Source organism: Vipera berus (assembly GCF_964194415.1).
Source record: "Vipera berus genome assembly, chromosome: 13".
Lineage (NCBI taxonomy): Eukaryota > Metazoa > Chordata > Lepidosauria > Squamata > Viperidae > Vipera > Vipera berus.
The window spans coordinates 7,159,464-7,174,042 of NC_138216.1; the positions used below are offsets into that span (position 1 = coordinate 7,159,464).

The window sequence follows — 14,579 nt, forward strand, 5'->3', positions numbered from 1 at the left end:
TGTTCAATGAATCTTGCTCCCCCACTGATTTTACTCTCTTGCTGATGGAATGAGTTCGTGACAACCTCAGCCCTCCCCCACCTTCCCTCCCTCCCCCTCCCCAGCCTACCTTGCAAGGAGAAAACCCAGGGGCGATTCTACGCCAGCGTGTGCAGCTTGGAGGAAAGAACGGAATGTAAATGTAAGAAATTTAAAAAATGCACCACGGTTTTTTGAGTAAGCCTTCTACTTGAAGGTTGTAGGAACTGAGTATGTCTAGCCCAGGGGTAGGCAACCTTGTCTCTTTTATGACTCATGGACTTCAACTCCCAGAATTCCTGAGACAGCATGGGGGAACTATGGCCCCTTCATGACTTGTGGACTTCAACTCCCAGAATTCCTGAGCCAGCGTGGGGGAACTATGGCCCCCTCATGACTCATGGACTTCAACTCCCAGAATTCCTGAGCCAGCCTGGCTCAGCTTGGAAACATCTCCCTTCCTCCTCAGCAGGGCTGGCTCAGGAATTCTGGGAGTTGAAGTCCATGAGTCATACAAGAGCCAAGGTTGCCTACCCCTGGTCTAGTCTAACGAAGAGAAGGACTGGTGGGGGGGGGGGTTGCCACAAAGAAGAAAGGGTGGGCCTCTTCTCCAAAGCACCTGAAGGCAGGACAAGAAACAACGGATGGAAAACTAATCAAGGGGGGAAGCAACCTAGTATTAAGGAGAAACTTCCTGACGGTGAGAACAATTAACCAGTGGAACAGCCTGCCTCCAGAAGTTGTGGGTGCTCCATCACTGGGGGCTTTTAAGAAGAGACTGGACAGCCACTTGTCTAGAATGGCCTCCTGCTTGAGTAGGGGACTGGACTAGAAGACCTCCAAGGTCCCTTCCAACTCTGTTAAGTCTGTATTCCTACCAGCTGGTGCCACAAATACCATTTGGATTTCCCAAATTCTCCCATGGCTCCCGTTTTCCCATTGCTCTTTCGTTTCAATAGAAACAGCAACGGCTCATTCTCTCCCTTTTCTTTGGAGCCAGCAGAACGCAACCCAAAATATTTGCCTGTCAGAGAAACGCCGCGTGCCACAGACCGAAACGAAACAAATGGGCCGGGCAAATTCAAAAGCTTGGTTTTTATGCTGGCACCCTTTGGGGCCAGCTTGCCATGATTGCATTTGGAAACGTTCAGGCCTCGACTGCAATAATGGAGAAATGGCTGAGCGTGGGGATTTTGATTATACTAACAAGATTACTCCACGCGGATGTGTTGAGGAGAGCAACGCGCGGCTCACGGTCTGTCTGCTAATCCAGCCTTAACAAAAGCCGACTTGGGCAGAGACGTTTCATGGCAAAAGGGGTTGGCAAGTTGCCACCGGCAAGCCTTCTTGGCCCACTCAAAACTGGTTGGCTAAAATTATGTGAAAAGTAGGTAAATATTTGTAAATCTATGTATGTATGTTTGCATGTGTGTGTGTGTGTGTATACATACATATTCAAAATTTTGTGACTGACAAAAAGTTAGAGGGAGACTAGTATAGCTATTTCAAGCTCTTTAGCTCTCATCAGCTAGTCCAGGGGTAGGCAACCTTGGCTCTTTTATGACTTGTGGACTTCAACTCCCAGAATTCCTGAGCCAGCGTGGCTCAGCTTGGAAACCTCTCCCTTTCCCCTCAGCATGACTGGCTCAGGAATTCTGGGAGTTGAAGTCCACGAGTCATAAAAGAGCCAAGGTTGCCTACCCCTGAGCTAGTCTTATCCCTCTGGGATTCGCACCTGGGCAGCTTGCATGTTAGGCAGCTGTATTAACCTTTAGGCCACAGGTTCCCCCTCACTCCTGTCAGTAGAGGCCAGGGAGGATATATATCTTATATTTACAGTGTTCACAATAGTGACATTTGCCTGCAAAAGATGCTCCTAGACTGGAGCGAAATGCAGAACAAACTCCTTTTATATTTGGTAGACTGGGTACTCCACCCAACACATAGATACATATATATGTATACATGCCTGTATGTATGTATGTATGTACGTTCATATGTGTGTGTCTGGGTTCTTTGTACACTTACTTACTTACTTACTTACTTACTTACTTACTTATTTATTTATTTATTTATTTATTTGAGCCGTAATGGCGCAGTGGTTAGAATGCAGCATTGCAGGCAAACTCTGCCCACTGCCAGGAGTTCGATCCTTGACCGGCACAAGGTTGACTCAGCCTTCCATCTTTTCAAAGGTTGATAAAATGAGGAGCCAGATTGTTGGGGGAAATAGGCTGACTCTGTAAACCGCTTAGAGTGGGCTGTGAAGCACTGCAAAGTGGCATATAAGTCTGAGTGCTATTGCCACTGCTTCAGCCTTCCATCCTTCCAAGGTGGGTAAAATGGGGACCTAGATTGTTGGGGGCAAGAGGCTGACTTAGAATGGGCTGTAAAGCACTGCGAAGCGGTATATAAGTCTAAGGGCTATTGTTAATTGGCATATCGTACATGGACTTGCAATATATATTAACATTTCACCTAGATTAAAAACACAGTAAAATACGAATGTTAAAAAGATCCATATTCAGAGACAAACATATAGGCCATCTAACCCTTGAAGCACACTGTGCATTCCTCGAATTACAACCACATTTGGGACTAGAAATTTTGTTGATAAGCAAGGCAGTTAAACGAGTCACACCTACTTCCACAACCTTTCTTCCCCCCTGCCCCCCCGGCACGGTTATTAAGCAAATCACTGCAGTCATTAAGTGAAACACGTGGCTCAAGCAAATCCAGCTCCCCCCGTTGACTTTGCTTGACCGAAACCAACTGGGAAGGTTGCAAGTGGTGACCACTTGAGTCCCGGTCAGTGCAACTCTCCTAAGTACCTGCCAATTGCCCAGCGACTGAAGTTTGATCGTGTGACCAGGTGGACACGGCAACAGTCGTTAATGTTGTGATTCAGGGTCAGCCTGTGGGTTCGGCAGTTGGGTCGGACGACTCAGAGGAGGAGGGGGGTGTTGAAGACCTTGCTGAGGGGGTTGAAGATCTTGCTGATGATAGCCCTCAGGCAGGCCCCTCCCACTTGGTCACCATGGAGACCCAGCTGTGTGAGCCTGACAGTGTGGATGAAGATGACCCACAGCTGGCCCTGTTCAAGGACGCCCCACGCAGGAGGCAGTCAAGTAGGAGTAAACAGAGTAAGGCTGTGGGGCTTCTCGGAAGGAGGCAGAGAGAAGCCACGCCCTGAACTCTTTATAAAGGGAATGTGTGGGGAGGGCTGGTTTGCTGAAAGCAACCGCTCAGATTGTGTTTCAAAGCTCCTGTATCTTGGTTCGTGTCTTGTTTGTTTTTTGTAGTAATAAATTTGGCAGACGTAATTCCAGCCTCTTGCCGTTTGTAAAGGGGTTGCCTTTTCTGCAGGGCCGGTAGCAGGCTGGTACAGAACAGTTAAGTGGGAATGCCGGTCATAAGTTACTTTTCCCGGGACCGTTGTAACTGCGAACTGCCACTACACAAATGGTTGTAAGTAGAAGAATACAGAAGATGCCTCTTCTTAAACAAGCAAGCAAACAAGCAAACACAATGACAAAGTTCCCATCACAACATGCTGCTTGCAAGGCAGCTTGGGGAAAAAAGGGGTCAAACCGCGATCCTTCCTGATCGAGAGTTTGAACTGCCTTACCGGGCATGCCGTGTATTAAATCTCCGCAGAGGACAAAGAATTTGGGGGTGGGGTTCAAGCGGTTAATGGCTTCCACAGCTTGCCGGGTGAGTTGCAATTCGGCTTCCCATTCGTCCCCGTCGCTGCTGCAGTCGCCGATGCTGTAGGCCTTCATCAGTCCAAACTGAGGGTCCGCTCCTTGAATAAAATAGAAAGGGGTCTTCCATTCCCGTTCTGCTTCTGGAAATGAAATAAAACGGGGAGGGGGGGGAAACATCTGATTAATCAGAGCAGTGTTTCTTCTCAATCCTGGCAGCTTTAAGACGTGTGGACTTCAAGTCCCAGAATTCCCCAGTCAGCACAGTTTGGTCTAGTTAAGTGGTTCAGGCACCAGGCTAGTAACCAGGAGACGGTGAGTTTTAGTTGCGCCTTAGGCATGAAAGCTGGCAGAGTGACTTTGCACCAGGAGACAGTGAGTTCTAGTCCTGCCTTCTGCATGAAAGCCGGCCAGGTGACTTTGGGCTAATTTCTAGGCGATGGTGTGTTATAGTTCTGCCGTACACTTGAAAGCCAGCTGGGTGACTTTGGGCCAGTCACCAGGAGACAGTGAGTTCTAGTCCTGCCTTAGGCATGAAAGCCAGCTGGGTGCCTTTAACAACTAGACCAAACCAGCTCTCCTTAGACACACTTACAGCCCTTCCAAAACGCAAAGGCCATGACGGAACCCGGTTAGTAGCAAACACAGGTTTCATTCTTGTGCCTATTTGGACATGGAAGCTGGAAGGATCCATGTACTGGATTTACCTGCTGCACTTAAATGCCCAAGAACCTGTTTAATTGTGATTTAGCTTACAGTAGGAATCCACTCCTTGTAGCTTATTAGTAAACTATTGCTTAAGGACTCAGCTTGACATGATCATAGAATTTGACAGGGTGCTTGTTTACCAGACATGTTCACAAAACTGTGAAACGGGCACTGGAGCCTTCCAGATTTGACACCCAGCATTGTTTTACAGCCATATCCCTTTATATTCTCAGCACTAGTTAGCAAATGTTGTCCAAAAGCATCATCTCATTAAAATGCGATAAACAAACTTTGGAAAGAGCTGCGGACTGACAATGCCTCATGCTGTTTCTTGATTTGCTAATTTAGTAAATTCAGTTAGTCAGACTTTCATGGGAAGCCAGATCAAGAAACAAGAGATGGCAGGGATTTTAAGAATGTTTCTCTTTTTTTAAAAAAAAAATGTTGTAGGGTAAAATAACAGAATCTGGAAAGTGTCTCTCTCTCTCTTTCTGACCCATCTTATACCAAACCTAATCAAAGTAGGGTAATTTTAATTTTTTTTCCCTCAGGCCTTCCACTTATACAGGGCTGTATAAACAGAGGCATAGAATCAAGATCATGCGAAGTATTACTACCGCTTTATAAAACCCTAGTAAGACCACACCAGGAATACCGCAGCCAATTTTGGTCACCATATCACAAAAAAGAGGTTGAGAGTTTGGAAAAATTTCAGAGAAGGGCAACAGAGATGATCCAAGAGCTGGAGACTAAAACACACGAAGAACGGCTGCAGGACTTTAGTCTAAAGAAAAGAAGAAATAGGGAAGACATGATAGCAGTCTTCCAGTATTTGAGGGGCTGCCAGGAGACAAGCTATTCTCCAAAGCAGGGGTCTTCAAACTTGGCCCTTTTATGACTTGTGGACTTCAACTCCCAGAATTCCTCAGCCAGTTTTGCTGGCTGAGGAATTCTGGCAGTTGAAGTCCACAAGTCATAAAAGGGCCAAGTTTGAAGACCCCTGCTCCAAAGCATGGTTGGAAACTGATCAAAGAGTAGAATTAAGGAGAAACTTCCTGAGAGTGAGGACAGTCAACCAGTGGAACAGCTTGCCTCCAGAAATTGTAGGCGCTCCATCACTGGAGATTTTTAAGAAGAGGCTAGACAAGTCACTTGTCTGAGATGGTGTAGGTGATCTCCTTCCTTGAGCAGGGGGCTGGACTAGAAGACCTCCAAGGTCCCTTTCAGCTCTATTCTATTCTGCTTTCTCAGGACTGAAGTACAGATAGCCTTCAACTTACGACTAGTGCTCAAATTTCGATCATGTGTACCATGGGGATGCAGCAAGGGTCATAAGTGTAAAAACCGGCCATAAGTCACTTTTTTCATTGATGTAATTTATGTAAATAACATTTGGTAAAGAGAAAGGAATGTATTTATTTGAATATGCATGAGTTTAAAAAATAGGAGGGATTTTTTAATTTCGAACATTTTGAAGATTTCAAGAAAAGGTGGGGGGGGGGGAAACCACATTGAAAAAAAGGACGAGGAAGAAATTAAGGAATTCTAGCATTTTCGCAATACTAAGCACTAGAGGTGCTAAAGCAAAATTACTTTGCACGCCTGTCTCCTGATAATGAGATTTACTCAGTATTTTTTTTAACTTTGGCAAGTTTTAAGATGTGTGCACTTCCAATTGCCAGAATTCTCCAGCCAGCCTAGTCAGTGGCATTTTATCATTTTACGTGCACGTTGCCAAGAATCCTATCTGCCATACGGTAGCATTAAAAAGCGCTGTATAAATAAAATAAATTTCAAATCATCATCATCATCATAAAAAAAAACCACGGAGGCTTTTCTTAAAAACCTGGATAATTTTAGCACAGATACAGGCAGTCCTTGATTTACAACATTGCCGTGGTCACGTGATCAAAAGTCCTTGGCAAGTGATTCATATTTATGACAGTTGCAGTGTCCTGGGGCATCAAGTGATCCCCTTTTGCGTCCTTCTGAGAAGCAAAATCAATGGGGAAGCCAGTTTCACTTAACTATCTATTTTTTTTAAATTTTATTTTAAGCCCATTTATATCCCGCCCTTCTCGGAAGACTCAGGGCGGCTTACAATTTAAGCACAAATCAATGTGCTTAGCAATAGCCTTCATTCTATGTATATGCCTGCTTATTAGGGCTTTTCCCCCCCAAGCGGCATTATTACAAAGTCAGCTTATTGCCCCCAACAATCTGGGTCCTCATTTTACCTACCTCGGAAGGATGGAAGGCTGAGTCAACCTTGAGCCTGGTGGGATGCGAACCTGCACTAATTGCAGGCAGCTGGTGTTACTTAAGGAGGCATTAGCCCACTGCTCCACCACTAACTTGACAACTGCAGTAATCCACATAATAATTGTGGCGTGAAAGGTCGTCAAATGGGGCTGTTGTGTAGCCGGTTCTTTGCAGGCAATAAGTGAGACGGCAGGTTGCAAACATTGCTTTATTGAGGCAAACAGGAACAGAACTGAAACAGAGGCTGCTGTGCAGCTACTTATACGGTTGGCCACTAGGCGGCGGCCAATAGGTTCCTGCCCCAAATCATCCTGCCCCAAATCATCCAATGATCTTCTTGGAGACAGTAAGTCTGGCTTAGTCAGTGACCATTACACAGACACACCATTGAGCAACCTTAAGCAGCATTCAAACAGACATGTAGTTCGAGTAAATATATATATATTTTTAATCCCATTTATATCCCGCCCTTCTCCGAAGACTCAGGGCGGCTTACAATCTAAAGCACAAATCAATGTGCTTAGCAATTATCCCAAAATATCCCAATACATTACAGGGGCAAAACTCACTTAACAAATATCTCACCTAGCAACATAAATTTTGGGCTCAATTGTAGGCGTACATCAAGGACTACCTGTACAGTAGCGATCATCAGTTTAGACAATTTCAAAAAGATTAAAAGTAAGCAAAGTGACACAGGTGGGCCAGCGATGACTTCTAGTGAAGATAACTGTACAGCATTGATGGAATTAAGACAGTAGGAGCTGAATATCAGCCCAGATGAATTTACTTAATTCTTTTTTTAACCTCACAGCAAAAGACTCCTTGAACTGAAAAACTATTATCCACTACAAGGTAACACACACACTGTTCCCAAGTATAGGCAGAACAGTCTTCACAGGGAAATAATCCAGTGTATTAGTTCCAAAGATCAACAGATTCATTGTGATTTAACATCAAGATTTCTGGAAACAAGTGAGCTAAACATATGTTTTTTTGGAAACCCCTAGTTGTGTTACAATTAATTATATCATTTTAAAGCCAATTCACCCGAAAGGTCTAAATATTAAAACTGGCAACGTCCTTAACATTCTCAAACGCACGGTGCTGATTTCCTTGTGTGCAACATTTATTTACAAGTTTTGCCACTGCTACAAGTGGTAATTTCAAAGAATAACAAACAAAAATGAGTTTAGCATTACTGTATTTTTACATTACAAACTAAAGTATATGGGAAAGTGTGAAAGCCTCATTATTGCTAAGAGCATGAGTATAATAGTAATACTCAATTTCAACTTTAAAATTTCTGTACTTTTTGATCATTGTTCTTCAGAAGTGTAAACATACATCACTATGTTTCATTATTTTTTATTGTGATATAAACTAATCTGAGCACAACATGCTGTAAAACACACAGACACTAGTTACTAAATATGGAAGTAGAATTTTGAGAGCTTCTTCTGTGAAATGAGTAAATAAAATATTAAGGTGTGTAGCAATTTAATATACAGGGAAGTATCTTTTTATAGTTGCTGTTCTTGACAGGCACTGCAGCAATTTTGTCCATACATTATCTGAATTCAGTCAGATTAAATTGTCAGAAAATTACACAGTAAGAAGACAACCAGATGCAATCACATTGATTTCTATTTATTTCTGTAACTGGTGGGTTTGTTACTCACTAGCCAAAAGATTGAGGTAACTACGCTAGAATGTTGAGAATGAAAAGTGCCTAAATAGTTTTAACTACACATTTTCCTAAAATCCAAAATCACACTCTTGCATTAGATAACACCTTAACATTTCTTTAAAAAAATATGTATTTAATCAATCCATTTCTTAGCTGTCTCAACTGCAGTAACAACTGTGGTTTATATATATATATATATAAAATGTTGAAAAAAAAATTTGGGTTCTATAGCAATAGGATTTAGGGATAGTAAATATATTAAGTTTCAAAAAAGTTATCACCAGACTCTTCTACTTTTCACACCAACTATCTTCCAGGAAAATATTCAACAAGGTGAAGCTCTGCAATTCTCCATGAGATAGTTGGCAAACCAATCAACCATGGCAGGTGAGTGGACACCTTTGCAGTTGCTAAACTGGTTGAGTGTTAACCTTGGTAAAGTTTTGTATGGCATGAGAACTTGCGTTATTTTATGCTTCCATCCGGTCCCTCCACAGAGATTAGGCTGGGCAGGTGCCCACAATCTTTGTTTTCCCCTCTTTTGCTTCTTCTTCCATCTGGGAAGGAACAAGGTGGGCCTAATCCTTTCCTGTGCAAGCAAGGGTACTACTTGTAAGTACCTCGACTTACAGCCATTTGTTTAGTGACCGTTCAAAATGAAAAGAGTGCCTTCTGACCATTTCTCACACTTATGACCATTGCAGCATTCCCGTGGTCACATTGATCAAAATTTGGACGCTTGGCAACTGGTTCATATTAATGACGGTTTCAAGTCATGGGGTCTGCTTTTGCAACCTTCTGACATTGGGGAAGCCAATGTTACTAACTGAACAACTGCAGTGATTCACTTAACAACTATGGCAAGAAAGATTGTAAAATGGGGCAAAAACCCACTTAACCAATGTCTCGCTTAGCAACAAAAAGTTTGGGCTCAATTGTTGGTCGTAAGTCGAGGACTACCCGCACTAATTTCTGGGCAGAGGGAAGGTGTGGAGAAGAAGAGACAAGGCAGGAGTCAGCATCATCATCTAGCACAGGGGTCTTCAAACTTGGCCCTTTTATGACTTGTGAACTTCAACTCCCAGAATTCCTCAGCCAGGCAAACTGGCAGAGGAATTCTGGGAGTTGAAGTCCACAAAATCATAAAAGGGCCAATTTTGAAGACCCCTGATCTAGCAAGTCTGAAGAGTCAGGAAGGATTATTAAAAACTCATGCCTTCTCCTTTTCCAAGAGTTGATCCTTCCACCCCTTCGAACTAGCTGGACTGGCTGAACTACAATGTCCATTATCCCCAACCAACCCAGGGAAACCTGACTGAGTTGCTACGCTGCAACATTTGGCCCCCAGAACTCTTCCCTCCCATTGCGTCAAATGCACGGGAAAAATCACGCTTCCCACTCCCCGCTTGCTTTCCCTTGACGTCGGTGCAAGCCTATTTCGGTCCCCCAGTGTCCAGCAGTACGACGCTGATAAGCCTCCGGGCCAGCCGCGCTCCGCTCGCCAAGGTTCCGCCGCTTTGCATATATACGGAAGCGATTGCAAAATTTAATCTCGGGAATGCAATGTATAAATCTCTAATTATACCTTCACGGAAGACGCTCAAGGTCCTGTTTCGGGCTTTTAGCAACTCATTCTGCCCTTTCTCAGCCATGAGGAGCGCAAGCAGGCCGATCCCTCCTTCCTTGCCGGGGATCAAACGCAGACCTTAATAAAAAAAACAACGAGCCGGAGGAAAAAGTCAGGAATTTGGCAGGCGAGGGGGCGAAGGCTAATGGGGGAGGCGTGGTCTAGGAAGCTAGGGGCGGGGCTGGGGCGGAGCAGGTTGCCCCCACCCCTGGAACCCAGGGTGGGGGAGCTGAACTTTTCGGCGCTGGGGGGAATTGCATTTCATTGCATTTCATTGCATTGGGAGAATGCATTTCCTTGCATTGGGAAAATGCATTTCTGGCATTGCATTTCTTTGGCGTTTCCTCGTGTTGCGAACGCAGGATTGCGACGCCTACAACAAGATTGGTTCCTACTTTGAGGAGTTGCATGGGTTGGGCTGGGGCGGGAGGAGCGCTCTGCTGGTGCTCAGAGGCGGCTGCTCCCTTTGCAAAAGACAGTGAGACAGGAAGCAGATTGGGGTGACCTCCTACTCGTCGGGGAGGCAGTTGGGTGTAGTGGTTAAAGGCGCTGGGCTGAAAGTGGACCAGTGGGAGCGCTGGGCTTGCCTTAGCAGGGAGGTCAGCTGGGGAGTTGGGGCCTCCCCCCCCATATCTCTCTCTCTCTCTCTCTCTCTCTCTCTCTCTCTCTCTCTCTCTCTCAATCAGCCCTGGAAAGAAGGCAAGGTTGAATTTTAACCTGGTTCTTAACTGGATTTTTTTGTTGTTAGCTGCGAAGTCGTGTCGGACCCATCACGACCCTATGGACAACGTTCCTCCAGGCCTCTACCATCTTCTGGAGTCCATTTAAGCTCACGCCTCCTGCTTCAGTGACTCCATCCAGCCACCTCATTCTCTGTCGTCCCCTTCTTCTATTGCCCTCAATCTTTCCCAGCATTAGGCTCTTCTCCAGTGAGTCCTTCCTTCTCATTAGGTGGCCAAAGTATTTGAGTTTTAGCTTCAGGATCTGGCCTTCTAAAGACCAGTCAGGGTTGATCTCCTCTAGGAGTGACCGGTTTGATCGCCTTGCAGTCCAAGGGACTCGCACGAGTCTTCTCCAGCACCACAGTTCAAAAGCCTCAATTCTTTGGCGCTCAGCCTTTCTTATGGTCCAACTTTCACTGCCATACATTGCAACTGGGAAGACCATAGCCTTGACTATACGCACTTTTGTTGGCAGGGTGATATCTCTGCTTTTTAGTGTGCTGTCTAGATTTGCCATGGCTTTCCTCCCAAGGAGCAAGCGTCTTTTAATTTCTTGGCTACAGTCCCCATCTGCGGTGATCTGGGAGCCCAGGAAAATAAAATCTGTCACTACCTCCATTTCTTCCCCATCTATTTGCCAGGAATTGAGAGGGCCGGATGCCATGATCTTGGTTTTCTTAATGTTAAAATTGGATTTTTCATTGTGCTTTTAGTCATGTGATTATATTTTTAATTGTTATTATTCTATCCTGGCTTTATTATTTTTATAGGTAAGTCAAGGCGGCGAACACACCTAATACTCTTTCCTCCTGTTTTCCCCACCAGAACAAGCCTGTGAGGTAGGCTGGACTGAGAGAGAGAGAGAGAGAGAGAGAGAGAGAATGATTGGCCCCAAAAGTCATTCAGTTGGCTTTCATGGCTGAGGCAAGACTAGAATTCACAGTCTCCTGGTCATTGACCCAAAGTCACTCAGGCAGGACTCGAACTTTAAGTCTCTTGGTGATTGGCTCAGAATCACTTAGCCAGCTTATCTGCTAAGGTGGGACTAGAACTCACCTTCTCCTGGTGATTGGCCCAAAGTCACCCAGTTGGTTTCCATGCCTAAGGTGGGACTAGAACTCACTGTCTCCTGGTGACTGGCCCAAAGTCACCCAGCCGGCTTTCCTGCCTAAGGCAGGACGGGGTCACTTTGTAAGATGAACCGTATAGAAATGTCATAATAAATTGCCTTTGAAAATGTGGCCAGGAAAATTATAGAGAGATTTATTCTTATTGAGGTTGTGCTGGACTGGGAGCAGAAGACTCTGAGCTCCATTCTTGTCTTGGGCACAAGGATCCACTCATCTTAAAAGTTGCCAATTTTGAAAAAAAAACACTTCCACCATTAACCATGGGACGTTCATCAACAATCCGTTCTTTCGTCTGTGGAACCAGTTTTGTTATTGTGATTAATGTTGCAGGTGGAACAGGGCAACATCAAAATGTAAAAACAAAAAGATACTTGTTTTTCAAAGAATAATAAAGCACAAAGGCAAAAAACACTGCATGGGAACAGTCAAGAAAGATTTAAAAAACAACAACTATCAGCATCAGTAAAAACATTCTGGAAACACTTTCTAATAATATGTTTCCCCTTTCCCATCCACTGAGTTTGCCAACCGCTGAACACAGCCTAGATATTTATACTTTATATTAAACATTAAAGACTGTTACTAATACCTCTTTAAATCTTTTTATCTAATTATTTTTTATTGGCCTCACAACTTTCTTCCTAAAAACAATATTCCAAATGTCTACATTTCTCCTGCTGTGTAATGTGTCCTATATACGGGAGTCATTCTTATTTAAACTTCTATTATGGATATATAATGTCAATTTTGCCAGTGTATTTTGCCAGATTATCTTTCGATTTTGGCTTCCCAATCTGATCTCTTCCCCCCCCCCCAGTGTTGTTCTTAATTTTTTTCTTGCAACTTTCAGCATAAATCTTTGTGATATTTTTCATTTTAATTCTCTGCAATTATGTCTAATAAGTTGGGGGGGGTGTCAAATTCTATTTTTAGGATTTTTCTGAAATGGTTGGTGTACTTGCTGCCTGCCATTAGTGCAGGTTCGAGTCCCACCAGGCTCAAGGTTGACTCAGCCTTCCATCCTTCCGAGGTAGGTAAAATGAGGACCCAGATTGTTGGGGGCAATTAAGCTGACTTTGTAATAATGCTGCTTGGGGTGTGTGTGAAAGCCCTAATAAGCAGGCATATACATAGAATGAAGGCTACTGCTAAGCTTGTAAGCCGCCCTGAGTCTTCGGAGAAGGGCGGGATATAAATGGAATTAAAATAAAAATAAAATTAAAATACTTCTTTCTGGTACTCTTGAATTTCTTGTTGTTGTTTTTAACATGATCACCACATATGAAAAAAGTGTTCTTTCTTTGTTATGGAATTTCCAATGTTTATTGTTATAGGTTTGACTTGTTTGGTAATTATTAACCGAGTGGTCTCAAAGATGCCTTTTTCCCCCCAAAAGGCAACTGCACTGTTTTTTATTTGAGGAAGAAGAAAGTGTTTCACTTCTCACCCAAGAAACTTCATCAGTTATCATTATTAACTGAGTTATTTAGATTTTAGCTTTAGTTTCTTTTACCCTACCTTTATAAGTAATTCATACACCTTCTGTGAATCATTTTATATCAGTTTTCCCTTAAATTATAATCTGGGGGGAAAAATTATTGATTCTTCCATAGTTTTTTCCATTGTTGTGCTATGATTGGCTCTTTGAAATTTTACCTCCACTTATCATTCAGTTTTTGATTTGTTCTATTGCTGTGTCAGACTTGCTTGGCAATTTGTATATCCGTGCTAATAGGTGACCTTGGTATTTTATACATATTTTAAATTCTGCCAACTTTCTCAAAATCTCTCCTTTCCTGAGGTCATTTTTTATTTCTCCAGCAATACGTGAGTACATCAGCCACAATATATTCCTACATTCATCAAACATTTGTCTCTTTAGCCTGTTTCCTGAATCTTGATGTACCACACGTATCAGCATAAGCAATTAAATCTTTGTTACTATAGTTATTGCTGAAATAAAAGACATTTGACGGTGATGCTAATGTTGAAGTTGTCTGTCTTAGTCTTGTTTTTAAAAGATTCCATTTTTTTTTTATCAAATGTCCTCTGGCTTTTCAAATTCTTTTTTTTCCCTTTGGTTGACTCATACTGCAAGTCCCTATGAAAACAATTGGCTAAGTGGGCTCGATCTGTGATTGATATTCTGCTGTAAGGGGATTTTATTCATTTTATTATCCATGATAGAAAGCCAGCACAGTAGTAACACTTAAGGTTAAGAAAGCCATGGCCACTGCTTTCCTTTCAATCCTGCAAGTTTTAAAATCTTATTCTCATTTTCCCCCCCTCCCGTTCCCTATAGATCTGTTTAGTGTTCTTTGCAAATCCTGCAAGGTTTTATCCGAAACTAAAATTGGGGGCATTGGAAATCAAAACTTCATGCACGGTCATTTTTACAGATACTCCTTGGCTTGTCATGATTGCTTCAGCAACTAATTTGCCTTCCTTCGTGAGTTTAGCAACTGTTTGAAGTCACAGTGGCATCGGAAACACTGACTTAGGACGGATTCTCACATGTTTGACCGTCACAGCATCCTCATAGTCACATGAGCAAAATTCAGGCACTTGGAAACTGGCAGGTATACATGACAGTTGCAACATACTAGGGTCACGTGATCGCCGGGTGCAACCTTCCCAGCCAGCTTCAGCAAGCAAAGTCAATAGGGCAAGCTAGATTTGCCTAATGGCCGTATAATTCACAGCTTTAACAAATGGTAT

At 43.4% G+C, this 14,579-nt stretch overlaps 1 protein-coding gene across 1 annotated transcript in view; it reads right to left on the reverse strand.

Annotated features, from left to right (window-relative positions):
• Positions 1-10,139, reverse strand: part of CPPED1 (calcineurin like phosphoesterase domain containing 1) — a 34,011-nt gene extending 23,872 nt beyond the window's left edge. Inside the window, exons 1-2 of the mRNA XM_081338286.1 lie at positions 9,968-10,139; positions 3,647-3,865 (exon numbers count right to left, since the gene is read on the reverse strand). Of these exons, the coding sequence (XP_081194412.1) occupies positions 3,647-3,865; positions 9,968-10,034 (286 nt within the window). The 5' untranslated portion in view covers positions 10,035-10,139. The remainder of the gene's footprint in view (positions 1-3,646; positions 3,866-9,967) is intronic.
• Between the last annotated feature and the right edge of the window lie 4,440 nt (positions 10,140-14,579).